This window comes from Pseudochaenichthys georgianus, chromosome 21, assembly GCF_902827115.2.
Source record: "Pseudochaenichthys georgianus chromosome 21, fPseGeo1.2, whole genome shotgun sequence".
Taxonomy (NCBI): domain Eukaryota; kingdom Metazoa; phylum Chordata; class Actinopteri; order Perciformes; family Channichthyidae; genus Pseudochaenichthys; species Pseudochaenichthys georgianus.
This window is the reverse complement of record NC_047523.1, coordinates 37,403,406-37,431,129: the sequence shown is the minus strand read 5'-3', so window position 1 is coordinate 37,431,129 and position 27,724 is coordinate 37,403,406. Positions and strand designations below refer to the sequence as shown.

The 27,724-nt window shown below is 40.2% G+C and overlaps 2 protein-coding genes and 1 pseudogene across 2 annotated transcripts in view; all 3 read left to right on the top strand.

Moving 5' to 3' along the window:
• Positions 1-19,392, top strand: part of slc15a2 (solute carrier family 15 member 2) — a 54,156-nt gene extending 34,764 nt beyond the window's left edge. The window contains exons 8-21 of the mRNA XM_034109665.2: positions 2,065-2,147; positions 3,521-3,604; positions 3,922-4,011; positions 6,989-7,033; positions 7,295-7,330; positions 8,634-8,722; positions 9,343-9,424; positions 9,939-10,064; positions 10,385-10,543; positions 11,899-11,945; positions 12,064-12,171; positions 14,285-14,384; positions 16,934-17,182; positions 18,089-19,392. Of these exons, the coding sequence (XP_033965556.1) occupies positions 2,065-2,147; positions 3,521-3,604; positions 3,922-4,011; positions 6,989-7,033; positions 7,295-7,330; positions 8,634-8,722; positions 9,343-9,424; positions 9,939-10,064; positions 10,385-10,543; positions 11,899-11,945; positions 12,064-12,171; positions 14,285-14,384; positions 16,934-17,182; positions 18,089-18,304 (1,514 nt within the window). The 3' untranslated portion in view covers positions 18,305-19,392. The remainder of the gene's footprint in view (positions 1-2,064; positions 2,148-3,520; positions 3,605-3,921; positions 4,012-6,988; positions 7,034-7,294; positions 7,331-8,633; positions 8,723-9,342; positions 9,425-9,938; positions 10,065-10,384; positions 10,544-11,898; positions 11,946-12,063; positions 12,172-14,284; positions 14,385-16,933; positions 17,183-18,088) is intronic.
• LOC117467007 (uncharacterized) overlaps positions 1-27,724 on the top strand; it is a 122,619-nt pseudogene that overhangs the window by 80,551 nt on the left and 14,344 nt on the right.
• Positions 20,314-27,224, top strand: sgo2 (shugoshin 2). Its single transcript, XM_034109402.2, has 9 exons — positions 20,314-20,464; positions 21,650-21,785; positions 21,899-22,074; positions 22,246-22,320; positions 22,655-22,722; positions 22,850-23,001; positions 23,116-25,173; positions 26,816-26,930; positions 27,025-27,224. Exons 2-9 carry the CDS (start codon positions 21,692-21,694, stop codon positions 27,146-27,148), a joined length of 2,862 nt encoding a protein of 953 aa, XP_033965293.1. The 5' UTR covers positions 20,314-20,464; positions 21,650-21,691; the 3' UTR covers positions 27,149-27,224.

The window sequence follows — 27,724 nt, the reverse complement described above, 5'->3', positions numbered from 1 at the left end:
CTGTTATCTGTTAGCTGGTAGCTGTTAGCTGTTATCTGTTAGCTGGTAGCTGTTATCTGTTAGCTGGTAGCTGTTATCTGGTAGCTGTTATCTGGTAGCTGTTAGCTGTTGGCTTTTAGCTGTTAGCTGTTAGCTGTTATCTGGTAGCTGTTAGCTTTTTGCTGGTAGCTGTTATCTGTTAACTGTTGGCTTTTAGCTGTTATCTGGTTGCTGTTCACTGTTAGCTGTTCACTGTTAGCTGTTTGCTGGTAGCTGTTATCTGTTAACTGTTGGCTTTTAGCTGTTAGCTGTTCGCTGTTAGCTGTTAAATGTTATTTGTGTGCTGTTCGCTGTTAGCGATTCGCTGTAAGGGAGTATCTATAAAAAGGTACATTTTAACGTTATCAGGAAGTGTTCAATTGTGATGTTGTAAAAAGAGTAGTTTTTGGTGAGACGCATGAATAAATTGTTGTGTTCCAGGAGTATAAAACAGATATTAGAGAAGTATTTATAACTTGATTAACTTCCTTAAAAAAACATTGTGCAAACAGTAATTTATATTTGAGTGTTGTATGTTTTGTAATAATGGACCAAGAGTCTCTTTAATTAAAGATGATGATGATGATGATGATGAGGATGATGATGATGAGGATGATGATGATGATGATGATGATGATGATGATGATGATGATGATGATGATGATGATGATGATGATGATGATGATGAGTAACAAAGGTGTGATGAAATACATGGAATGTATGCTTTTGTTTTTGTGTTTTACCCTGATACTGAATTGATATTGAGACTCTTTCTGTTATTGTGATATAGTTTGTATAAAGTCCAGCTTCTGGTGTGCTGGGCTTCCTCTTGATCAAGACCCCCACTTATTTGTCCTGACAGTCAGTTGTCTCTGCCTCTGAATGCCCTCTGAAACATCATGCTCTACAGACAGGACTCTGTGAAAACAAGCTGTGGTTATATTACCGGAGGGGCCCCGAACACATCGCAGAGTACACAAAGTATGGACTCAGTGTGAGAGACTTGTTTACCGTGCGTCACATGTTTTCCCTCTTGAAGAATTTCACAAGCCATTGTAAGAGGACAAAGCATCCATAAACCACTGTCAGTTAGTTACTGTCTGGTTCTTCTCATGCGGAGAAGAGGAGATAAACAAAGGTACAAGAAGTTTATTTTCTGAAGTAAAAGTAGCAATACTACAGTGTAAAAAATATCTAGTTACAACAAGTACAAGTTAAGTCCTGCATTCAAAGTCATACTTAAAGGTGGGGTAGGTAAGTTTGAGAAACCGGCTCGAGATACACTTGTTGTTATATTCCATGGAATGCTCTTAACATCCTGATAGCAATGAATATCTGAAGTGCTTTGACAAAAAATCCATAAAAAAACTCATCCGTGGAAGCCGTGGCGCTGTAAAAAGCACGACCAATCATCTGATCCGGCTAAAGTAACTGGATGGCCTACCTGCCTGTCAGCCTTCCATCGGGGCACAAACTCATCTCCTGCCCTCATTGGTCATGTGCTTGTTCGTGTGTGTTGGAGGAGGGGCTCTGTACGGAAGTAGCAGATTTCTTCCGGCTGTGTATTTTCAAATTCTAGCGCACTCAAAATTACCTACCCCACATTTAAGTCAAATTACTGAAGTATTAGATGTGTAGAATGTGCTATTATTTTGATCCCACTTTTTTAAAACGTTTTTTTTTTTATCTTTTAATTTAAAGTTTTTTTTTTTTATTTTAAACGTTTACATTAAAACTTTTTTTAAATTTGTATTGTTTTTTTATTGTTATGAATAGGAATTATTTGTCTTTCACATTAACAAAAAAAACGGTGATTCTTGAGGTCTTGAATTTCACAGTATGCATTATATAGCTTTACGCATAATAAAAGTGTCTGAAAATCTGAAAATCTAATCTAATAGCCTTGATACTAAACTTAGTGACATTCCTCCACTCTAAATCCATATATAGTTCTGATACCAGGCGAGTGGAGTAATGGTTTGCACAACAGCAGTCATTTCCAACGTAAACAGTTTCCTGCACTAACTCTTCATCCATATTTTGCAGTTGTGTTCACTGTTGGCAGCGGGATGTACAAGATGTCTCCTCCCCAGGGAAACATCCTGCTGGAAGTTTGTAATTGCATCGGGGTGAGTCATCTCCCATTGCTCCCATATCACGTGATTTATTAAAGGTCCCCTATTATACTGTTTCTCATCAATACATCACAGGTCTCAGATATATACAAAACATGTCTCTGAAGTGTTTGGCTCCAAACACCAAACAGATCATTTCAGCATTACCCATAATCCCCTCTGTTTCAGCCCTGCTTCCAAAGTGCTGATTCTCTGTCTGTTACTTTAGATGAAAATAAGGAGCCCCTCCCCACGCCCCTCTGAGAGACATTTGGTTAAAAAGAACACAATGGTGTAGAGGAGGAGATTCAGGTGATAAGGTGGGGGGGGGGGTTACCTTGGTTGCTGATTGGCTGATGGTTACACAATACAAGACATCGTTATGACATCATAAAGTGGACAAAATCTGATCAGCTCATTTTCAGACAGGTTTTTATAGAAATGGATCAAAAAGAGAGAGAATCTTTGTTCCTGAAACTTTCAGAGTCTCTTTCCACAGAGGAGACACATGTTGATGTAGAAGAGACATGGAGAAGAGGGGACACATGTTGATGTAGAAGAGACATGAAGAAGAGGGGACACATGTTGATGTAGAAGAGACATGAAGAAGAGGGGACACGTGTTGATGTAGAAGAGACATGAAGAAGAGGGGACACATGTTGATGTAGAAGAGACATGAAGAAGAGGGGACACATGTTGATGTAGAAGAGACATGAAGAAGAGGGGACACATGTTGATGTAGAGGAGACATGAAGAAGAGGGGACACATGTTGATGTAGAAGAGACATGAAGAAGAGGGGACACATGTTGATGTAGAAGAGACATGAGGAAGAGGGGACACATGTTGATGTAGAAGAGACATGAAGAAGAGGGGACACATGTTGATGTAGAAGAGACATGAAGAAGAGGGGACACATGTTGATGTAGAGGAGACATGAAGAAGAGGGGACACATGTTAATGTAGAAGAGACATGAAGAAGAGGGGACACATGTTGATGTAGAAGAGACATGAAGAAGAGGGGACACATGTTGATGTAGAAGAGACATGAAGAAGAGGGGACACATGTTGATGTAGAAGAGACATGAAGAAGAGGGGACACATGGTGATGTAGAAGAGACATGAAGAAGAGGGGACACATGTTGATGTGGAAAAGACATGAAGAAGAGGGGACACATGTTGATGTGGAAAAGACATGAAGAAGAGGGGACACATGTTGATGTGGAAAAGACATGAAGAAGAGGGGACACATGTTGATGTAGAAGAGACATGAAGAAGAGGGGACACGTGTTGATGTGGAAAAGACATGAAGAAGAGGGGACACGTGTTGATGTGGAAGAGACATGAAGAAGTGGATTTTGTATAATAGGTGACATTTTTTTGTTTGCAGTTTGCCATCAAAAACCGCTGGAAGAGATCAAAGTATGACTCTCAGAAGAAACACTGGCTGGACTGGGCTGAGGAGAAGTACTCGGTAATACAAAGACTCTTGAATGCAACAGCTGCAATATTTATGTATATTTGATTATTTTCTGAGAATCACACTTAAGAAAGCCAAAAAGAAGACCACACAGCGGTACATTATAAAATATGGAGCGTTATCTAGTTTGTGTATTTGTACATTTGATCCTTCAAAAGCTAGGTATTTGTCGTCTAGATGTTTGTGCTTTAGTAAAAGTGTGTCATCGATGTTTTTGTTGTATCTATAATGCGTCCAGTGTGTGTGTGTGTGTGTGTGTGTGTGTGTGTGTGTGTGTGTGTGTGTGTGTGTGTGTGTGTGTGTGTCTACAGAAGCGTCTGATCCAGGAGATTAAGATGGTTCTGCGTGTGTTGGTGCTCTACATCCCACTGCCGATGTTCTGGGCTCTGTTTGATCAGCAGGTACTTGAAGACAAAGGGTTTCTCACAAAATAGACAATAGGCAATGTTGCGCCATCACCACAACATTTGGTTCCTCCATTCATGCCCCCTTCAGGATGAGTTGAAATCATTCTTATGACTCTTTGATTTAAAGAGGCCTTATTATTATTTTTGGGGTTTTCCCTTTCCTGTAGTTTATCATATACGTTGTTGTGCATGTCAATGGTCTGCAAAGGCTAAAATCCCTATTCCCTTAGAGCAGGGGTGTCAAACTCAAGGCCCGGGGGCCAAATCCGGCCCGCCACTTCATTTGATGTGGCCCACAAGAGCTTGCAAAGAATAAAATACGTTTATTATAAGGTTACGTGCCGCTTTACAGGAGCACGTTACCCATAAACGACATGTCCCACAATGCATCTCATTGTGTGACATGCGCACTGAAGAGACTTGCAATGATTTGCCCTAGACTTCTGCTTTCAGACGTAGTTAATTGTGAAGTTATTACCCTATCTGATAATAATCCAATGCAGAGGAAATATTGTAAAATAATACATTTTTATATATATATATTATATATATTTATCTATGTATATTTATATAGTCTTAAAGTTTCCACTAGCCCTTTGAGTGCAACCATAATTATTATGTGGCCCGCGATGAAATTGAGTTGACACCCCTGCCTTAGAGGAAGTTTCTATGTAAAGTCTGATTGCCTTTAAATGTGAGTAAGATAATGAGTAAATAATTTGATGTTGTTCTTATGACAACAAATATAGTTAGAGTTAAATAATATATTGTTGTGGATAAATATGACTCCTATCCAGTGATGTACCTGAACGCGTTCAATGAACGATCGTTCATGAACGCGTTCATATTTTGGGCGAACGTGAACTGAACGTACTGTATTTCCGCTAGATGAACGTAATTGAGAACGCGTTCATTCTCAGCGCTGTATAACGGCGTTCAAACGTGCGTTCATTCTCAGCACTGTATTATAACGGCGTTCAAAAGTGTGCCAGATTTCATATGCCTTTCAGCCGAAAACCCAGTTAAAACACACCGTAAACAGGCTTCAAAATAATGCGGAAAACCACCCAATCTGGCAACAGCAAGCTGCCTGTGACGCGTACGCGCCTGTCACCCCTGGCTGTCGCACTAAAATATAAATATACTAAATATATCAGACTCCTCACAACAAACAATGTGGAACCGCGGAACCGGCGAGCATTGAATGAATGAATGAATGAATGAATGAATTAGTATGGACGAAGCCGAGAGCAGCTGCAGCAGCACTCGCTCAGAGTGAGACTCTACGGCAGGGGTGGGGAACCTCCGGCCTCCGGCCGTATACGGCCCGCGAGACAATTTGGTACGGCCCTCGAGGTAATTTATAAACACACGCAAAAAATAAAAAAATGAAAGAAATCTAGACCGCAAAAAAATTAAACAAGCGAGTACCTGTTTTTCCTGGCCAAGGTCAGGGTCCTTGAACACAACACGAGCCTAACGTGTCATCACGTGGTATATGTCTCGACTGACAGGGGTGCAGTTCTGACGGAGAGCACCAGAACGCCACTCCAGCACTTCAGAAATTGCAGTACCGATAAGTCCGTACACATGCCACAGTTTCTGCGTGTCTGTGTCTTTAGTTGTAAGCCCAGTGGCGATCTGCTCATCTGTCATACTATAATAACTGTGTTGTTGTCATTAGCATCTGGTTAGCTAGCTATGCTAACGAATATAAGAAGCTTTGTCTACAACCAGTGAGGTAAAGGCACATCTTTATATGATCATTATAGTTATAAAAAAAATAAGAGAATAAAGTAAACAGGTATAAAATACTATAAGACAGTTATTAATAAAGAAGAATACAGTTTGAAAGGGTAGTGATTTGTCAAATATCCATAAATTAAAAGAAAATCTGCTTACAGTTGTGTTTGGGTGTTGAGAGATGTGTCCATAGATCTCCTAATGTTGCTCTCAAAGTGCAACACATCTTGCCAGGGGAGCATGCCCCCCGGACCCCCCTAGAGGAGGTTAGGTCCCCCCCACTTAAACCATGTTCACATGGATAGGAAACTAAATACATTTGCACACATCTTGTGTCCATAAATTATCTTTCTGTTTAGGTGGTCACGCCACACCCTGCACGTGCATGCATACGCGAGTCATGGTGAGATATCTGGATTAGGAGGTTGCTTTTTCTTTGCACAGCATGAAATGAATGAGCTGTGATTTTAGTTTTTTTAAGCAGAGGTCAATAACTTGTACGGCCCTCTGAGGATATTGTAAAAATTGAAATGGCCCATTAACATCGTACAGGAGACAAATAATAGCTCGCAGCAACGTATTGAAAAAAGAACTATGAACTATAAATTAGTTCATTTTTGAAACCATGAACTTTAGTTCAAAATGTTGAATTATGAACTATGAACTGAACTAGTTCATTTTAAAATATGTGAACTGTGAACTGAACTAGTTCATGTAGAAAGTGAACTTTCCCAACACTGCTCCTATCACTATCAGCATACCTTTTGAAGGTAAAATGTTCCATGCACCAAAAAGCCTTTGCTTGAGATAAAAGTCCTGCCCTGATTGCACTAAATTGCACTATTTGACAGTTGTGTAAATGCCTTGATTGGACATACTGTGCCTGACCAGTGTTTTAGTCAGCACAAGGTCAACATATTGTGTCATGGTGCTCTTATGAAATCCCCTAACTACCTGTTATCATCTCCTCTGGCCGAAACTCAACACAACCGTGTGATTATGGGAAACCTCAATGCCACATGAGACATTCCTGAGCTTCATTCTTCCTGAAATCATTCTTCATTTAAACACACATGGAAGATACAGTATGTCAAACATTTACCACATCATTGTTCTCTCCAGGAAATGACAACACAAGCCTGCTGTGGTCAAATTAGATTCATGCTAAGCTAACAGAGTATATGATGCCCTAAAATACATTGAAAATCTGTGTTTTTCTTTCTGGCAGGGTTCCCGCTGGACGCTGCAATCCACCAGGATGAACATGGCTTTTGTAAGAATTTCCTAACCTGAAATATCGATGTAAAAAAAATCTGATAACATATTTTATTGCTCTTTATCAGTGGGTGGGTTTTGATATTCATCTTGTTGCACAAACTGTCTTGTAAAACTGATTCTCCTTTAGGGCGGTGTTGCAATGTTAGCATTTTATTCTAGAGAATTATACTGTTATGTTCCTAAGAAACCAATAAACCAATGCACACTGTAAAGAGTCCAAAATGTGTACGGCGCACAAATCTTCTTTTTTTTACAGGGACATTACTTCACCATTGAGCCAGACCAAATGCAGGTAAGTTCAGGGTTCTCTGCAAATAAGTAGGTAATAGTGCACAACAAGGACATTTCAGAATAGTGAATAATCAATACTTTAAAGGGGACCTATCATGCAAAATGCACTTTTTGATGTCTTTTATACATAGTGTCCCCGGTGCGTCGGGGAACTCAGGCAGCGTCAGAAAATAAAACCCTCTCTCTTTTCCTCCGTACCCAAATCTTTTAAAAACGTGGGTACAACGAGAGGATACAGATTTGCTGCCGATATGATGTCAAATCGGCGGCGGCAGCATTTGAGCTCCATACTGTTTCAGAAATAATCCTTGATGTGGTTTAGAACAGGGTGGCGTTTTATCACAGCAGAATTTAACTTTATCTCCGGTAGAATTCTGATCAGGCATTAGCTCCGCCTCCTCTTTTGTTTCTGTTTCAAGCTAAGGACCCAAAATCCGCGTGTCTCTAACAGGGCTGCAAAAGAGGGGTTTGAGCAGTTTGAGGCATGGCTGCAATGGGTGATCTGTTTGGTATTTGAAGCACAAAACTTCACAGACATGTTTTGTATAGGTATGGCCCTACAATATATGTTTCATATATAGCATAATAGGTCCACTTTAACACCTGAGTTCATTACAAAATTCTGCCACGTGCCAAAGAAAAAAAAAAAGCGTACGAAAAATATAGAATAGATAGATATGAACCATGTTTTCCTGTTTCTGTGTGAATTAAACACACTTAATACAGCATATGTTTACTGTTGTCTATAGTTATTGAATCATTTCGTGTTATTTTTTCTTAAAAATATGGGACGACTGTTCACTTGAACTTTGTCGTGAACAGCCTGATCAACACTCATACTGTCGCTCTAACACTTACATAGTACTTATTTGTTATAGTAGAAAATGTGTAATCTGGTCAATTTCTACAATAGTATACACAACCGTGTGATTATGGGAAACTGAAAGAAATACTGCTGAATATATATATGTAAATATATACTTTCTACATCGGCTAATTATCTGGAAACATGTATTTTTCATGTAAAAAAGTAAAGCGAGTTGCCATGAATTTCTAACATCGTTTTATTCCTTTTTTTGTTTGACCTTGCCTCTGCTCTTGTTTTTCTTTTCTTGTGCATGTGTACAAAAACAGCTCTCTGGTGAAAACACTTTTACAGCTTTGTCTCTGCCATCTCTTTACAGTCTAAATGGAATCATTATGAGTCTTTTATTCGCATATTACCCAAACCTTTATGATTTTACGAGGTTTAGTGAGCTTTTATAGTCATCTAACGGTGGGGTTCCCCTCCCTTTTTTCACTAGATGTTGAACGCTTTGCTGATTCTCCTCTTCGTGCCCATCTTTGACTTCATCATATATCCGCTCATTGGCCTTTGCAAGTTCAACGTCACGTGAGTAGAAACCTGTTGTTTTGGATACTCCCACCTTTATTGCAGTGATGAGCATTTAAGAGGCCGCTTAACTGGAAAACGAGCCATGTGACCTTCACGTTTACATCCCATGGATACGAATACATGGTTAACAAGTGAAGGAAATGTTTGCTGAGCACACGAATACAAACATACTTTAAAAATGGTATATCTCAGGATTTAGTTACATTGCATTACATGTCACTTGTTAGAGGCTTTTATCCAAAGCGACTTGCATACTCAACACTGTGGACAATCCCCACAGGAGCAATTTGGGGTGAAGTGTCTCAGGGACACAACGACATGCTGACTGCAGTGGGGTTTTGAACCCCCTGATCCGAACACCAACGCACAACCCACTGCGCCACACCATTTTGGTTCCTAATGTGTGGAGAAAACGGCACCGTGTTTTTAGTTAGGGATCACATTTCATGACTTTTTACTTTCAAAAGGCTAACCAAATCGAGAAGCAGAAATCAGGTGGTTTCACACACACAGAGATTTGCTATGATCACTGTTTTTATTCATGTCTTTCAGAGAATATCTCAGATTGTTAACAGTTTATTTGCAACTGTTCAAAAGTGTTTCTGTGTGCACCGCAGGCCTCTGAGGAAGATGGCCGTAGGGATGATTTTTGCAGCGTTGGCCTTCGGCGCGGCCACTCTGGTGGAGATCGACGTTGTGGTGCGTATGAGCAGCAATCATTAATCCAGCCTGTTGTTATAGAAACCAAATTCATGACTTCCCTACACAAATATGACATTATATGCATGCATGCACACCGAGTCAGAAAACATAAAAATAACTGCACAGAGACTATAACTCAACATCCTGGAAAACCTGGCATTTTTTAAACAAGACAATAGAGGCAAACATTGTATTTCAGGAACTGGTCGGTCAATTTTAAGATTTTGGGCTATGCTGGTTCCAAACATGTATTTCTTAAGACACCTAAAAACACCTCAAATACATATTAAGGTGTTTATTTTACTGACAATGTTTATTTGTGTGATAAATGCCTTATTTGCATATTTAAATAATTCAGAAAAACACTTATTTAAATACATTAATATTTAAATCAAAGAAGATTATTACAAATATATATGTATTCATATTTTTTGTCTTTCTTTTTTTTGTAGGACTGTTGATCATATTTTATTGATTACACTTTTTGATCTTCTTCTTCTCTGTCTGGTAGAAATCGGTGGTGGATCCTGCTCCGGCGGGGAAGTGTCTCCTGCAGGTGTTTAACCTGGCGGAGGGTGATGTGAGTCTGATGATCCCCGGCAGCCATCTGTTCAAAGAGCCGATCCCAAACCTCCAGGTCTGTATTGCACACAGAAGTCAGACTCATGTGAGGGAGTGCTGGTCTGTGCAGGCTTTATCCCTCTTTTCACTCGCTAATATCAACTCTATCTAAACAGGAAATACCTCACTGAGACAAAAACAAGTTTTGTTTTTGCTGAAAAAATTACATTCTAGACTGTGTACTTCTTTATGAAGACCATGGCTACTTGTTTGACTTCATTTTTAGAAACATGAGATATGAGCAGTGGTGGAAGAATAACCCCTAACCCCTTTTATTCAAGTGAAAATGGCAATACCTTTTACTTAGAAGGTCAAATCTTAATGTCTCTGTTTCAGGACCCTGCTCAATACGAGACACTTCCTGCATCCGGAGAGGATGTGCAGTTTCAAGTCACCTTCAACGGGAAAACCTCCGAGTGTAATTACACGTTCCTTCAACGAGAGGCGTACAGTCTCATCCTTTACCCAGACGCTGCTGGAATACAGTGCAATGTGGTGAGTGAAAGAAAACTCCTTCTCTAAATATCTGACAACACAAAAAGCAGAGGGGATCAAAGCAAACTGATGTGTGCGTATGGTGTGTATAATCGTGTGTGTGTCAGTGGCGTAGCTGTGGGTGGGCCTGGGACCACCCACATGCACGTCTGGCCCACCCACAGCCAATCAGCGCGTCACAGCGATTTTGACGTTCCTGACAAGCGGCAAACTCTGGGGCAGAGCCGGGAAGTCCAGAAGGACGTGCCACAGACTGCAGTTCCTCTAGTGGCCCACAGGGGGTGGATGCAGAAAGCAGCCATTCCCACAGACCCCCATGTTAAAATGCCCAACTTTACAGCAGAAATAAAAAAAAATCTAGCCTGGATCCAATAAAACGTATTCTGGATATAGTTACATTCCACCTTCATGACAATGGAATAGGGAGTGCATTTTTTTACCGTGAGTAAACTAGTAAGTAAAGTAAGTTTTGCCGTGAGTGAATGCAAGTCTTATTTCTTCTTGAGGTCTGCAGTGAAGCGTGTACACATTTGCTGAACATGAAAACACTCTCAGTGTGTGCCCACTGTGCGGCTGTCGAGGATAAACATCCTGTGGCCGCCGAGCCAGCCATGTGGAAGTCAGTTTTACACATTCTGAGGCCGCCGTGCCGACAGTATGTTTTTGTTTTCACTGCAAGTTTATGCGTATGTTTAATTAGTGCATTAAAAAATAAATAAAATCATTAATTAAGTTTCAGCTCAGACCCCACGCTTAATAAGTCTCCCCCTGGCCCACCTACATTTCTCCAGGCCCACACACACAATAATTCCTGGCTACGCCACTGGTGTGTGTGTCTTGTGATCGGAAAAGTGTGTGTGTGAGACCGAGATATACAGTCGATGGCATATAGCTTATCTGGGATACAGTTATACCATACGTTTTGTTTTTCCATTTGTGAGTACAGGAGGAGAGAAGGAACAAAAGAAAGAGAGATGGAGAGAAAGAAAATATAAATAATAATATAAATAATAATAATCATATACAAAATCAATAGATTAAATTAAGTAACCTTAAAAAATAAATAAGTAATTAGTATTATAACAATAAATATAATAAGAAATAAAATAAATCAGTGACTATTTAAAAGTATCTTTCAATAGTATTCAATATTCATTACCGAAAAAGCAACATTTGAAGTTTTCGTCCTAACTGTGTTTGTTGATCGACATAAAATAAAAATGTTTACCGATGGGTTGCTGTGTGTATAAGGCTGTAAAGCCAACATATTTTCAAGGATTTTAATTTAAGAGAATTCAATAATAACTGCAGCGAATACAAGTTGATGTAATTGAGAGAAACCACTTCTCTTTCAGGTCAGTGACTACATAAAGAAAAATGATAATGGGAAACCCCTCCTCAGGTAAACATGTTTAAGTTATTGACTCACCTTTCACTGATCTTAAAGTAAATGCATCTCTTTACTCTCTTAAATAATAAAGGAAGTTTCCTCATGATTTCTTGTTTTTCCAACTCAACAGGTTCCTGAACACACTGTCGGAGGCGATCAACATAACCGTTGGAGAAGTGTCTTTCCATCTGCTCTCGGATTACAGCGTGTCTCCAAATGAGACTGTGAATCGGGGAGAGTGAGTAGAAATGACTCTGGACTCGTCTAAATGAGTAAAACGGCAAAATCTAGCGTCTATACATTTACGCTTAATAGCTTCTTTTTATCTTATCGTTTTGCAGCCGACAATATGTATTTCTTTGGCTCACTAAAATTGCTTCATTTTGGCAGCTGATTTCAGATTAAATAAACTCTACATACACTACTAGACTGACAAGCTGGTGAAGTCAAAAGTCAAAGTCAACTTTAATGTACATTTTTCTGTGTGTTTGTGCAGACGGAGATATCGAAATAACGTTTCCAACAATCCCGAATACAAAATACAATAATACAAATATACAAATATGTATAAAATATGTGTATACAATGAACAGACATACTGTATTAGCATTTAGCTGCTGAAAGCCAGGTATTTTGTTGAGTTGTTGGGAGACCAAAACAGAGCCAAAAGTCAATATGTGGAGATAAATACAATTCTTAAAGTTCCCGTGTCCTGGCCATTTCTACTGATCATAATTCCAGTGCTGAGGTCGACTAGAATAGATTTAAATTGTGCAATTTTCCAAAATCGCATTGGTTTCTCAAACAGCATCTCTGTATAGTCTGTGTATTCACTCTCTGTCCGAAACGGCTTGTTGGAGCTCCTGCCCCCCCCCCCCCCCCCCTCCCAGCTGCTGCGAGGAGCGGACAGGTTTTTGGGTCGGCGATACAGCGAGAACAAGCGAAACCCATCCTGAGCACACACAAACACTCACAGCCGAAGTAAAAACAATCCACTGCAGCGGGTAGCTCGCTTTAAGCGTGCCGAGCCGTGCGGGGCCCGTTTTTGGTTGCGCTTCCACTTGACCTAGTTTTGGCCCGGGGCGACTTTTTCACCTTTTTTCTGGCCCGACTAAATCGTGGTTCTAGGGCCAGGAACAACCAGGCTGAGTCGGGCTGAGCATGCTAAACTAGAGAGAGAATCGCTGGCAAGGGGGCTACAACTACAACAAGATGAACATATTTGACCGTGATTTAATTGTAATACACGTTTCAAAATGATGCCGACGTAACAACATACTGATACCGGTTAGTAACAACCATGAATTAATGCTTTGACAAGTCTGCAGACAGACGGCAGGCGAACAACCTTTTAAAATGCGTGTTTTCTAAATGGAGCTTGGCTAAGCTAACGTTATATATGCTCCGACCGTCCACACTCACAACAACGGCCTACAGACATAAATAAACCAGCGACTGTATTCTCCATGACACAGGCAGTCTGTGGTTTGGACTTGTTTAACTTTTGTCTAGTTTCTGAACAGATATGAGGAGCTGTGAGCTCTGAGTGCTAACAGCTAACGGCTGTGTTGTTTTTCTGGGGCTCTCATTGAAGATGACGTCACGGCTCCGCCTACACTGCGTTACTATAGTAACTGCCCCAGTCCCTAAACTGTAATGGAAGCGCAGCATTAAAGTGAGCCGGGCCTAATAAGGCCTAACCAAACCGAGCGAGGCCTGCAGTGGAAACGCACCATAAGTGTGGCTTGATACTGAGAAAGAAAAAGGTTTATAGCGCTGTGAGAACGGGTCTGCTGCGGAGAGCATTTCTCCGCCATCCCAACTCGTCTATTGCCAGCGTTCAGGGAGCTCTATGCAAGTCAATGGGACTCCCTGTTAGTTTGCCAAGGGGTCCTGGTGTGTGAGGGGCTCCGTGGATTGGTCCATTTGGGCCAATCCGGTCATTTGTTGTTGATCTGGGTGTTCACACGTCACAGAACCAGGAAGCAAACAATGGAAAATGAGAAATCCCCAACGAGGCGTTCTGGGGCAGAGACAGGTCTTCTCTGTGTTAGAGTTGTACTCGCTACAGGGTGCACTTTGAGGGGTTTTGACTCTGCAGACCGTTTACATGCAGAAAAACCTTCATAACAACAAGGGGAGCATGACATGGGCATGACATGGGCCCTTTAAATAATTTATTTTAAATTAAAATCCCTGATACATGATAAGATCTTTAATAAGAGCATGCCTACAATAGATTATGCTGAAGCAGAATATTTTTTAATTTGCATCGTCTCTAATTTCTATGCATTCTTCTTTGTTTGTCTCTAATTCGTCTCCACCTTCATGCACCTCCTTCCTCCTGTTAGATATCCGGCCGTCAGCTGCAGCTCAACTTCAGGGAAATGCTCAGAACTGAACCTCGGCCTGCTGGACTTTGGAGCTTCCTACACCTTCATACTCATGGAGGTCAGACAGTATGCTTACTGTATATCCAGATCTAAATACAACATGGCATTTAAAGCTCCCCTATTATACTGTTTTTCATCAATCTATTATAGGTCTCAGATATATGCAAAACATGTCTCTGATCTGTTTGGCTCCAAACACCAAACAGATCATTGCAGCATTACCCATAATCCCCTCTGTTTCAGCCCTGTTTCTAATGAGCTGATTCTCTGTCTGTTACTTTAGATGAAAATAAGGAGCCCCTCCCCACGCCCCTCTGAGGGATATTTGGTTAAAAAGAACACAATAGCCGCGTTCACACCGCAGTACTTTTCCCACTTTAGTTCCGATATAGTTCAGAATTGTTGCGTTCACACCAAAAAGAGTCGGAACTAAAATTAGTTCATCAGAACCTTTTTACCCCTTTTTCCGTCCCTGCTAGAGAGCAGGGACTTTCGTGGGAGAAAAAGGTTCCTGTGTCTGATTGGCTGGGTGGATTGCAAACCACGCCCCGTAAAACTCCAAAAAGGTTTTGTGAAGCCGCCATTTTATTATCCTCGCATTAGCATTATTAGCATTAGCATTAGCCCAGCGCAGAAACGCAGAGAGATTAACTTATGGCAACACAAAAGAAAACATGGGAAAACATGGGAGCGGTGGAGATGAGGAGGTGTCGGCGTTCTGGCGATTTACTCGGAAGGCTTCAGTAGAAGCTGCTGGGAGTCCCAGCAGCTTCTACTGAAGCCTTCCCCAACTCCGGGGACTTCCGGCCGGGGACTCCGGGTGGCAGTATACGCCGTGAAGTGGTTTGCGGCCTGCCAGTAAACCCAAAGCAGAAGAAGACGAAGTGACGTCAACGGCTTCATTTGCCTAATCCTTCCCCAGGAACTTATTCCGGTGTGAACGCGATCTGTACTTAGTTCATGAGAACTAAAGAGTTCTCTTGAAAACATTGAAAACATTACCCACTGTAGTGATGTGTGAATAAACTCCAACTCCGTATCAACAACACTGTTGTGTAACTTTAGTTAAATACTTGTATGTGTTTAGATTAGAAAGAGGTAAGATAAAGGATCTGCAGTATTTTATGGAGTATTAATCGTACAAAGGTCCGTTTATACAAGTAGTGTGTATTGACCTGGTAGTAGGCTGTCAGTAATGGCTACGCCTCTCTATTTGGACTGGTAGATCTCGGCAGACTGGCACCTTTAAAAGTAGCTCTCGGTTCAAAAAGGCTGGGCACCCCTGGTTTACAAGATAGTTGATTACTTTAGTTGCTATGAAGTACTTTGTCTACCACTGCTGAAGCATAATATACAATAATATACAAAGTGCTGCAATTTTAAATGTAGCAACATCCTTAGCTTGCATACCTGTTGCCAAAAATCGCAGCGTAACCATCGGAGATGCAATCCCGGTAATTTGTGTTTCCCCTCTGGATGATTGCAGTGATGAGTCCTTTTAACATGTGGAACTGAACTGGAAAAAGCCGAGCAACATTTCTGAAATCATTTACCTCCAGCTCTCGACACAGGTTAGGGAAAGCCCCATGAGCTTCTCGCTGTAGTATCCATGCTTTCACCCATTTAGTGCGGTTTCTCCTAATCATTCGCTTCCTCCGCTTCTTGATAATGTCTTCCACCAGTAACAATCCAAGGGCTGATAGCACCAGTAGTACCACACGAAACATGTTTTCGATGGAGGAGAGTGAAAATGGAACACGCACGCCATTTGTTGTTTGTTTATATCATACAGTCTGTTCTTCTTCTCTCGGTGTATCACGCAGTCTGTCAGGGTTGTTGCCTCTTTTGAATGATGAATACACACTACCGCCACCTGCTGGTAAGGAGAGTTATTGCCACTCACGCATGTGCAGTTCGTACGTGCTTCTTGGCCGTCGGCTGAAGTCTTCGCGGTGTGTTCCAGTGCGACACATCGTCAATCCGCAGAGACGACGCGACAGTCGGGGTCGGTCTGTGTCAGTTCTTTGTTGTCAGATTGGTGTGTCCGGGCCTTAAGGGGCTACACAAGCTAAAAAATCGTTATGACATCATAAAGTGGTCAAAATCTGATCAGCTCATTTTCAGACAGGTTTTTATAGAAATGGATCAGGACAAAAAGAGAGAGAATCTTTGTTCCTGAAACTTTCAGAGTCGCTTTACACAGAGGTGACACATGTTGATGTAGAACAGTGCTTCTCAAAGTGTCTCTGACCACTGGTGGTCCGTGAGCGCCCCCTAGTGGTCCATGAGTATATTGGTATTAATTAATTAATTAAAGTTTTTCGCACTCTCGCGGGAATATCTCCGCAATGGAGCGAGCTTAAGTTTCACTTTCGATTGCATAATATAGCCCAGATAAACACCTTCATCACACATGTGGCCACTTGTTTGTACCATCAGGCAATTTGTAAAAAACGATGTGTTTTTGGACATTTGTGGAGTTAGGTGGTTAAGTGATCCTTGGTATGAAAAAGTTTGAGAAACACTGATGTAGAACATACATGCAAAAGTGGATTTTGGATAATATATAACCTTTAAGGAGCCCTCTCTTTGTGTGTGTTTTGTCAGGCATCAGGTCAAATTGTGGCTCACAGGATGGAGGATGTGAAAGCCAACAGCGTGCACATCGCCTGGCAGATCCCTCAGTACGTCCTCCTCACCATAGGAGAGGTCATGTTCTCCATCACTGGCCTGGAGTTCTCCTACTCTCAGGCTCCGGCCAACATGAAGTCTGTGCTGCAGGCTGGCTGGCTGCTCACCGTGGCGTTCGGAAACGTGATCGTGCTGATCGTGGCCGAGGGAGCGACACTGGAGCAGGTAGGGTGATATAGGAAATTGTGGGCAGGGTTACTTTAAAAATGTATACCATAATTTACTGGTTACATGTGAAAGAATATGTCAGTTTTTGGATTTGGGCCATTTTGCTTCCATGACATGTCTTTTTTCACACTAGCACACTTTCACACAAAGAAAATACACATTTAGTTGTTACTTTATTAAATGTGTATATTTGTGTTTGAGGATTTCTCCTAAATTAAACAAAAGCAGCATTAGATTCTGCCTAATTTGCAAATGTAAGCATAATATTTTGTGATAATTACCATCTGGAAGAGTTGTAGTGTCTTCCAATTTTATACAATAAATATATCTAAAGGCCATTTTTCTCTTTCCTTTTTTTAATACTATCAACAGTATATTTGAGTTATGGAGTGATACACAGTTATCCGCACTTCCCTCTTTAAAAACGTTTGACTTTTTGACAGAACAAGAATGTGTTGAACCTGGTTTTATCTATAAGATAATGGGGATGTATGCAAACAAGCCATATATTGAATTAATTATCCACATATTGAAGAAATACATTACAGAACATTTTAATACAAATAATCTTTACCTTAATATAAGTGATCAACTTAGTAAGTTTCATTGTGATATATATAAATTGAAATATCTTCCCTGATTATCTGTAGTGTATCCCTTTTTAAATTAAATGTTCCTAAAAGTAATTTTTTAATGCTGTGAGATTCTGATGATCAAACAAGAGGTTATAACTCATATTTATAATCCTCATATTTCTCATAATATTATACTGTATTATTATATTCTATAAAACACCTTTTTGTTATTTTATCTTATATAAAACACACATTTAATGCGCATTACAGGCATTATGTATTGCTCTCTCTCTCTCAGGTCACACACTAACCGGTATTTTTCTCTCAGTGGAAAGAGTTCCTGCTGTTTGCCGGGCTGCTGCTGGGCGTCTGCATCATCTTCTCTGTCATGGCGAACTTCTACACCTACGTCGACTCCGATCAGCTGGACAAGACTCACATGGAGGACTCAGGGAGGGAGGAAGATGACGATGACGAGGACCACGTGAAGAAGAAGTCTAATGACGTAAAGCTGAACAAAGGAGGAAAGAGCACCAGATTGTAACGGTGCTGCTTTACAAACTCCAACTTTTATCTGTAGCTGATTTCAAAACGATGGATGATTTATGTGAACGTTTTTATCTGTTATATTTTTTTATTTTAAGTTACTTTTTTGTGTGGTAATGAACATGTGATCAGTGGACATTTCTTGTGTTTAGAAGTAATGTATTTGTTTGTCACAACATATCAAATATTGTGTCAAAGGTTTTTTAACATCCAGTCACTTAAAAATGTTTAACAGGGAAGTATTTTCATGAAATAGTGTTTTAAGGAGAAGTCCAGTGTGATTTCCCGCACCGTGATCAATAGGGTTATTATAAATTAATGTCAAATATTATGTTTATATTTGTTGCGTATCGCTCCATGAAGCTAAATAATAATAATGTTCTTTAACAGAGGTTCAGTTTACATTGTGTGTTTGTAGCAATGATATTTAAAGGACCATTGCACCTGGTGGTTTTGCATGTTTAGAGGCCTTTCATTTCAAATGCAGTCAGTAACCTTAGTGTCGATGTGTCTCTTGCTGCCATAAAAGTCAGAAATAATCTTAAATCATGATTATGTTTAACTTTAATGCGTCAAAATCATCATACATTTTCCTTTTGCTTCTATCACTGATTAGATTTTCGGAAACAAAGCTCATCAGTGCCAAATATGAGATTTGACAGCATCTTTTTAACACATTAAGGAAGTTCCTAGCTACTTGCTATTAACACATTACAATATTTATCATTAAAAAAACATGCAAAACCAACAGTATTGTCCTTAGAAAAACAAAAAAACATGTGATTTAGTTTTAGTTTTACTCTGGGAATTGTTAATTATGCTGCCCCCTATACAAATCTGTAAATATAATGTGATGCAAAAGCTTTCTTTGCCTTTTGAAATGTTGAAGATTATAATGTGCATTGTACATTTGAATACAATTGTGTACTGCAAGAAATAACCTGCTCATATTATTTGTGTTTCACTGAATATTGGAAACACAATGCATTATCACTCTCGTACATGTGCATCCTTTCTCTCTGAGATGTGAGACCTGTGTGTGTATTCAAAACATCCTGACACAGCTTTCATCAATCATAAAACCATTACGATCATCCTTCTGTCGCTGTTCAATGTCAATTTTCATTAGAAAGTGACAGGAAAACATTATGCAGAAAACAGATGTACATATCTTGGCAATATTCAATCGAATGATGTGGTTTTATTAGCATACTAAATTGATTCAAGTGGCCATTTCTCTTGCTTTAGGAGAACCAATGCAAATGCTAAAACGGGATTAGTTTGTGCAGGACAACAACACCAGGAAGTGATCTGGCGTCCCTCTTCACATCAAGATCAGTTTGTCTGTGACATTTCACATCCGGAGGTTAATCTCAAGGACCTTGACAAATGAGAGGAGAATCACTCTCCCCTTCCTCCCTCTTCGCTCACCCTTTTTCTCTCACAACAGAGCATTATCTACCGGAAGCTAGGAGGATGACATTTTGCAGCCAGCCACAGATCTTTCCGTTTTTTCACAGCTTTCTACCCTGCAACTCCAGTGAGGCTTCCATAGAAGAAGAAAAACAGCCTTATCATGAAATAGGCACATATAATACAAATAATAACAATCATTTTTAGGGCACCTTTCAAAACTCGAATACATAAAATATTAGTGGCATTACAAAACTAAAATGTGTTGCGTAGGAAACCACAGAGGAAAATTACAGTCAAAGGAGCAATACAAGTAAGTAAAGCTAGTTTGAACAAATTAGTGTATTGGCTTGATTTGAAATAACCCAGTGTCAGACTTTCTGACTATCATATATTTTATATCATTACTTGTATTTTTTTATTATTTTTTATTCGTGGTTGTAAAGTATCAGACACTGAACAAGAAAGAAGGTTTTATGTATAGCACCATACTGACAAATGGTATTTTATCCTTTCATTGCCTGAAAAGACAGGATCAGGGGCAACATTTACAACGATTCTGATTGGCTCCCATCTTCTATCACATGACTCACAGCGCATGCGCGGATCTACGGGGCGGTTATATGTTTGGATTTGAAATCAGCCGTATTTTCCACCGTTCGTTTGAATGATCTAATTTCGTAGTGATCAAATATTGATACATTTGTTGGAGGCGAAGTCTACGGCTGGTTTACGTTTGATAACGGTACGTTTTGTCCGCATTTTCTTTTTCGCTAATAGCTACTTAGCTGGGTTAGCATAGCATAAATATCATTCAAATCACGTACACATAGCTAACCTCAACGTAACGTCAGCAAACGTTAGAGAACAACAACATATTTCTCAGTTATGATCCGCAAAAAGTTCTCAGAGTTGGATTTTCCTCAAAGTTACGGTTGCTTTGTGTTCAGATTGAAAGATACTGTTGTGTTGATGTCAATGAACGTTAAACAAACTGCGAGTTTAACCTCAAAATGGGCGTTGATATTTGTTGCTTTATTTGCATTGCCAAAATATAACTTGTACATGTAATTATGCATGTGGAAACGTTTTGTTGTTGTTAATGTGCGGCTTAGGGGAGACGGTTGTGATGACACTTTTACATGTGCTGCTTCATTTATTGAATAATGTAGTTTTGGAGGTATACAAGTATGTTATTCGTGAAGTGTAATGTGTGATACTGTCCTCCTGACTGGTTGAATGAATTGATCCAAACTCACTTTGTTTGAATACTTAATTTGTTTACTTTTAAGTGAAATGAAAAGCATGTGTTAAAATGTGTGTGTAGCTAGAACATGGTGTTATGTAAAGGCAAGATAGAAGACCATACATTAAAAAAGAGTAGAAAAACAAGTTATTTTGCAGAGATTTAAAGGGTATTCAAATCTACGGTGGCCCTGAAGTGCAAGACACCACAGCATTTCAGAAAACACCACAGTATTTCAGAAAACACAACAGCATTTGCAGGTTTGTACAATAAATAATGCAATTGTATTATTGTATAAATAAATAAAAGTATAATATTATTCTAAAACAATACATGTTTGAAGAATACTCTACTCATTGAGACAAAAAGTGAAAATTAAATAGTGAAGTATAGAGTATTTTAAATATGTTGCAATCGTCCCTGATGCAAATGTCCCCAGGTTGGGTCAGTCGCAACATATGGACAATATATCATAATATATTTATCTTTAAATGCTATTGGTAATTAGCATAAGTTGGTCTAGACCAAATAGTCTCTGAGTAACTAAGAGAAATGCAAAAAGTGTTGCATCTCTCCCCTACTTAATCCTACAAAAATCCACCATCAAACCAACATTATTAACATTACACGCTACCGTGTGCTGAACCATCATGAACATAAGCTAACAATTGTTTTGCCTTTCAGGTTATTTATTTCACACGGACATAGACACATTTGATATAGCTAATGATGTTGCCTATGAGGACAATGGCCTCTTTAAAGCCGTCCAAGCTGACTTCAGCTACTGTTACGGCATCAAAGATCAAACACAAGATCCTCAGTGAGTCTGTCTTTCATTTTATACACATTAACATTTGTATACTCCAAGTTTTATATCATTTTTATCGAAGGAAGTAAATATTTTGAATTAATATTGTGATGCTTCGTCCCCAGACACCTCCTCCTTCTTCAAGATCTCTTTGAAGACCAACAACAAGGCCTTAGCTGTTGCTTTGGAGGTCCAGAAGGAGAGGAGCCGGGAGCTGGAGATGGACATAGTGCACTATCAGAAACAGGTGGAGGCACTCTGCTTCGAGCTGGCCACCAAGAAATACAAGCAAAGGAAACTGGTTGGTTTAATTGCCTTAAATAAATATCAAAATCAAGGCCTTTTGGGCAGGTGGCAATAACTTCTTACCATACGATTAGTCATAATAATGCACAGACTGTCTCCTAAGTGTTCTGTTTGATATGATGATTGATTATATGGACTGCGATTCATCTTGGTTTTTGTCTTCCAGCTCCTCATCTTGGACACCCTCCGTAGCAACACTCTGGAGCACTTGGACATGGTGGATGAGCTGTTTCATGATGGCGTAAGGATTCCTCTGAATAAGTTTAATAAAACAGCTGTGTTATCTGCCAGTGATGAGTACAATATTTATCTCCTATAACTATGGCAGGCAGGACACACGTTTTCTTTGCAGTGTGTTGTTTTAAACCAACTGGATATCTTTTTAGTCAGGCACAGACATGGCGCTTGATTTTCCTTTTGCTTATTTTCATTAGTCATATTTTGGCATGGATTTTTAAAAGTCAAACTGCTATCTAACATAATTCTTACAATGATAAGATTGAACTTTAGACTTGATAATCCCTGCAAATGTCAAACTTTACCACTCACAATCTTTGATTGTTACTGTATTTTAGGATAAAGTTCCTGAGGACAACAAGACCTTATCTTGTGGCATCAACAACGAGAATCTTTTAGTGGAAAGGTGAGCAAATGCAGTATTCAGATTAGTAAATACTTTGAAATAAATGTCTTTTTAAGGTGGCTTTGAATGACATCTGCTATTTCTTTCTCTTTATCTCGCTCTCCTCCCCCCTAACCCCAATTTTTAGTCCAACAGATGAACAGCCACCTCAGCCAGAAATGGCACAGCCTATGTTGTGTCCCTTCCAAAAAGAACTAGCAGATTTACCCGAAAAGAAACCCATTTCAAACGTCGCTAATATCCTGAACAGATCCAGAAAGTCCACAGATGCTTTCAATGGTACGGAGCTTAAGATTTTGTGTTGTTTCTGATTTCAAATCACCATTGAATGCACTGATGAAAATTCCCTGAAAATAAGTAATTTATACATTTTTCACAACTTCTTTTCCATAGATATAAGGGATCCAGAGAAAAGGTGTTCAAGCCAGCTTGTACAGATTCCCCAGGGAGGAAAATCCCGTCCGTCCAGCAGCCTGTGGGAAGAAGTGGAGAGGCTGTCAATCATGTTCTCACAACCTGGGATTGATATGAAGTCAATCCCCTGTTTACAAAAAACCCAACCCCCCTCAGCTGTAAGCACATGTGAAAAACCCAACCCATCTCTTCCTGATGACGTTCCCCTTGAACAAGTTTCCAAACAAGAGAAGACTGTGCTTCTGAATACATCAATGGAAATGACAGTGAGTGATTCTGCGGAGATAGTTGTTGTGGAAACCAAGGCTAAGAGAAAAGCCCGCTCGGGAAAGCCAAAAGCCAAGAAGGATAAGGAACAAGCCTTTGTGTCAAGTGTGGCGGAAAATCCACAAGTGAAGATCTCAGCAGATTTGAAGCGGAGTGAAGTTCAGAGTTCTCCCACTGGGACTTTGTTACAGACAGAAGGCCCTGCATTACATGATGTAATAGAACCAGATACTATTGAGCTACCATTACCCAAATCACTGGGTGGGAGTGGCAATACCTCGCGCATTCCCAGACTGAACAAGTTTGAACCTGGAAACCATAAGAAAATGGTAAAGGACAAACAGAAATCCCGTGACCATGAGTCAAAAACAGATTCAAATGGAATTGGCGTATCGGATCTGGATGATTATTTCACAGATCCTGATTTTGAAAACTCAAAAGCCTGCAAAAGTGTAACAGAAAAGGAAACAGCTGAAATAGAAAGAAGGTCCAGAGTCACATGCAGGTCTAGGGTTAAAAGCAGGAGCAGCTCCTCGGCCAACAGGAAAACATTTGTGGCTTTTCCTCTGCTACCGCGTGAAAGTGAGAGCGAGAGCAATCAGTCCACATTGCAACAGGCTCACATAGAAGTTGAAGAAGAAGAACGTCATGGGAAATATGAAGCATGCAACGAGCAAGAACCACCTGAGGAGTTCCCGTTTTGTGCAGATGAAGTCACCCAATCAGAGTTCTCTGAACCGCAGTGCAAAATAAAGAGAATAACTCAGCGAGCGAAATGCAGAGGGACATTCGTGGTCTCAGTGGCCAGGGAAAGCATCTTCTCTATCGGAGCGTCACCAGAAGTCAGTGCCCTAGAGCAGGACTTAATGCCTTCTACTGAAACCGCCACTTGTGGGACGGAAGAACCGGCAACTGTCATGGATGCCGGCGTTGATCTAAATAATTTAGAATCAAACCAGCACAGCGAAGGAGACCTTATCAAGGAAACGCCAAGCTCTTGTAAGCGTCCATGGCGGGCCACTATGGACAGAGAAGCCCTTCAAGAGGATTTCAGTTACAATGATGACCTCGAGGTACTGGCGCTTGACCAAGAGCGTACTTCAGCACCAGAGGTTCAGATATCTAAAAAAGCCAGGAGAGAGGGAAAGAGTACATCTACTAAGAAGACAGTTCAAAGGAAAAAGCGTGTAGATAATTTAAGTAACAGAAAGAAGAAAGACAAAAGAATTAGCTTTCAAAATGAAGTGTGTTATCTTGAGGGCGGCGGGGATGCCTCACATCACCGTGGCGATGGCGTTCCTGAGAGAAACGTGGAACAACTAGACGATTTACAAATGGCAGACTTGCATTCTCACATAAACGAGTCAGATGACAGCTTTGGCGATTTATTTGATTCAAAACCAAGCGAGTCAAAGTCCGGGATGGCACGGAATCCTAAGTGGTGTAGAAGGACATCCACGGCGGCACACACATCCACAGGAGGCAGAAAGCCAAAGGAGACAATGGTCGTCTACAGGCGGAAAACTCGAGACATTGTTACATTAAAGAACAAGAGGACCAGTCACGCTCACGTGTTAAACAATCTGGACACCAGGGAGGAGGCGGTTCGTCAGGATGTGGGAAACCTGCTGATGGACGAGATGCCGCCATGGATGGACGTAAATGTCCTTGATGACACCGAGGTCGACTCTTTACTGGCTACTCCCAGGAGGAAGACATCTGTCCGAGCGGCCAAAGAGTCCCCTGCCGTCCCAGCTAAACCCTCTCCAGGTAACCATTGTTTTCTCTCTTTGTTGTGTGCTCAAATTGTTTTTATCTAGTGTAGTAAAGAAGTTAAATGACATTGATTGGTCGTTCAATTGCAACCTGTTCAACATCAACACCGTTATGGATGTAAAGATGTATTGAGTGTAAACGATTGCGAGAACATGGTTATTAGTAATAGATGGATAGATTTCAAAAAAGCCCTCAAAACGCACCTTTTTACCAAGGCTTTCCGCACTGTATAGTTAGTTTAATAGGTTTATTTTTCCGCTACTTCCCCCCCCCACCCCCTTAACCTGTCTGCCTTTTTTCCCCTACTCCCCCCCCCTACCCGACTTGTAAAGCGACCTTGGGTTATTATTATTATACTTTGTTCAGCTCAAATTGGGAAATTCTGAGAAATTCAGGCATTAACATATTTAAAAGGTGGAATACAGTACAAACTTAATACAATTTTTAACACGTGTATTTCGGTTTATTCAAGGCATTCATTTTATTATTCTACAGTATTGTTGTTTTATAGTTATTTGTTAATGTATGTAACCCAATTTATGTTCTTTGAAAAGGGTAGGCTATTGTGTGTGTTACTTTCGTTGCAGTTGTATATGTCTTAAGTGTAATTTGGCTTGGCTTCCTATTTTGTATGGATGGACAATGCTTTTATTATGAAGGCGAGTTAGCGCCATTGACAGGAAGTTGTTCTTGCTATGGAAACAACGTGACGGCGAAAAGTAATATCTACATATAAAGACGGAGAAAGTTAACGATAAAGTTTATGGTTAAGTGTTGGCACCCCCTGAAGCGGCACAAGCTCTTAAGTTGATATTGGAGATTTCAATAAATTCAATGTAGCAGCTGCAGTGCAAAAAAAAGAATATCCGAATAACGAAATTGAAAACCGAATAGTGGGCCAACAACCGAATATTCGGATATTCGGGTACAGCCCTAGAATCAAACAGGGTTAAAAGGATGGTTTTAAATCAGTGGGCTTTTATGAGGTTTTTATCCATCAAGTCAAGGTATTACTTACTCTACATCGTATGAGGATAAAAGCAATATGTTCTGTGAGCATCATAAAAACGTATTTTATACCCACCCTCAGAAGTACATTGCTTTGACTTTATGCTGTTTCTGACATCTACTGCACTGACCGTAGAAGTGTATAGAAGTTCCTCACACAACCCCACTTCAACAAATTTACTTACAGGTGGGGTAGGTAATTCCCTTCAGAAACAGTTTGTGATATTCCATGGAATGCTCTTAACATCCCGATAGCAATGAATACATTAAATGCTTTGACAATAAATACATTAAAAAAATGTCATCTGTGGAAGCCGTGGCGCTGTAAAAGCACGACCAATCATCTGAGCCGACCCGGCTAAAGTAACTGGATGGCCTACCTGCCTGTCAGCTTCCATCTGGGCACAGACTTATCTCGTGCCCTCATTGGTCATGTGCGCGTTCGTGTGTGTTGGAGGAGGGGCTCTGTAAGGAAGTCTGAAGGAAGAGGCAGATTTATTTCGGCTGCATATTTTCAAATTCTAGCGCACTCGAGCTGGTTTCTCCATTCTTACCTACCCCACCTTTAAGATTCAATTTTGTTCAATTTTTTTAAAAGGCAACTTAACCGTGATTTATTGTGCTGCAGCAAGGGGCATCTTAACGTCACTAACCAACACCATTGCCACCCCAAAACATGAAAATGGAGGAAGGAGCCGGAGAGGGAATGGTGTAGTCAGCTACAAGGAGCCGACCATCAACGGGTGAGGAGCCTCCACCCGTCGAGAGGAATCAGCGTAAATGAAACCAGAACAACGGCAGCCAGTAATCATGTGTATTTCTTTCTTCTTTCAACAGTAAAATGAGGCGTGGCGACAAATTCACGGATTGCACGTTTCTGAGTTCGCCTGTGTTCAAGGAGGAGGAGAAGAAGAAGAAGAAGACCAAACCCAAGTTGGAGAAATCTGATTCTACTCTTTAATTTATTTTTGTTGCCTTGTTTACATTTTGAATTGTTGTTTTTTTATTCATCTTAATAAAGACTTTATTAATCAGTCTTTTTTGTGTTTGCTTGAAACCATATGTTGTAGATTAGACTGGACAAACGTGTGATCTGTGTGAAAACATTGAATGTAAACACTTACTTCCATCAGTGGTGTCATTTTTTTCATTTAATCGTTTATTTGGCAGGGACTATGCACAGTAATGAACACTTAAAAACATTTAAATGTGTCAAGCGTAACAGTGCCAGATTTAGCTTTGAGCTAATTTCCACCCGCAGTCCCTCACATGCAACATTTAAGAAGTTTACATTTTACAAACATAGCAAAAACTAAATACATGATATGCAAAAGGTGCAAAAAAGCAAGAGCAGCATACACGAGTATTTATGACATGGTAATACAATATAACAGCAACGACATATAAAATGCAAGAGAAGATACAAGAGCTACATAAAGTGCGAGAGGAGATGTGTTGAAGTGCATTTAGCGGTGATTGCACGTCTGTTTGTTTCTCAACCATTCTCTGAGTTGACCTTTAAAGCAATTGAGAGTGG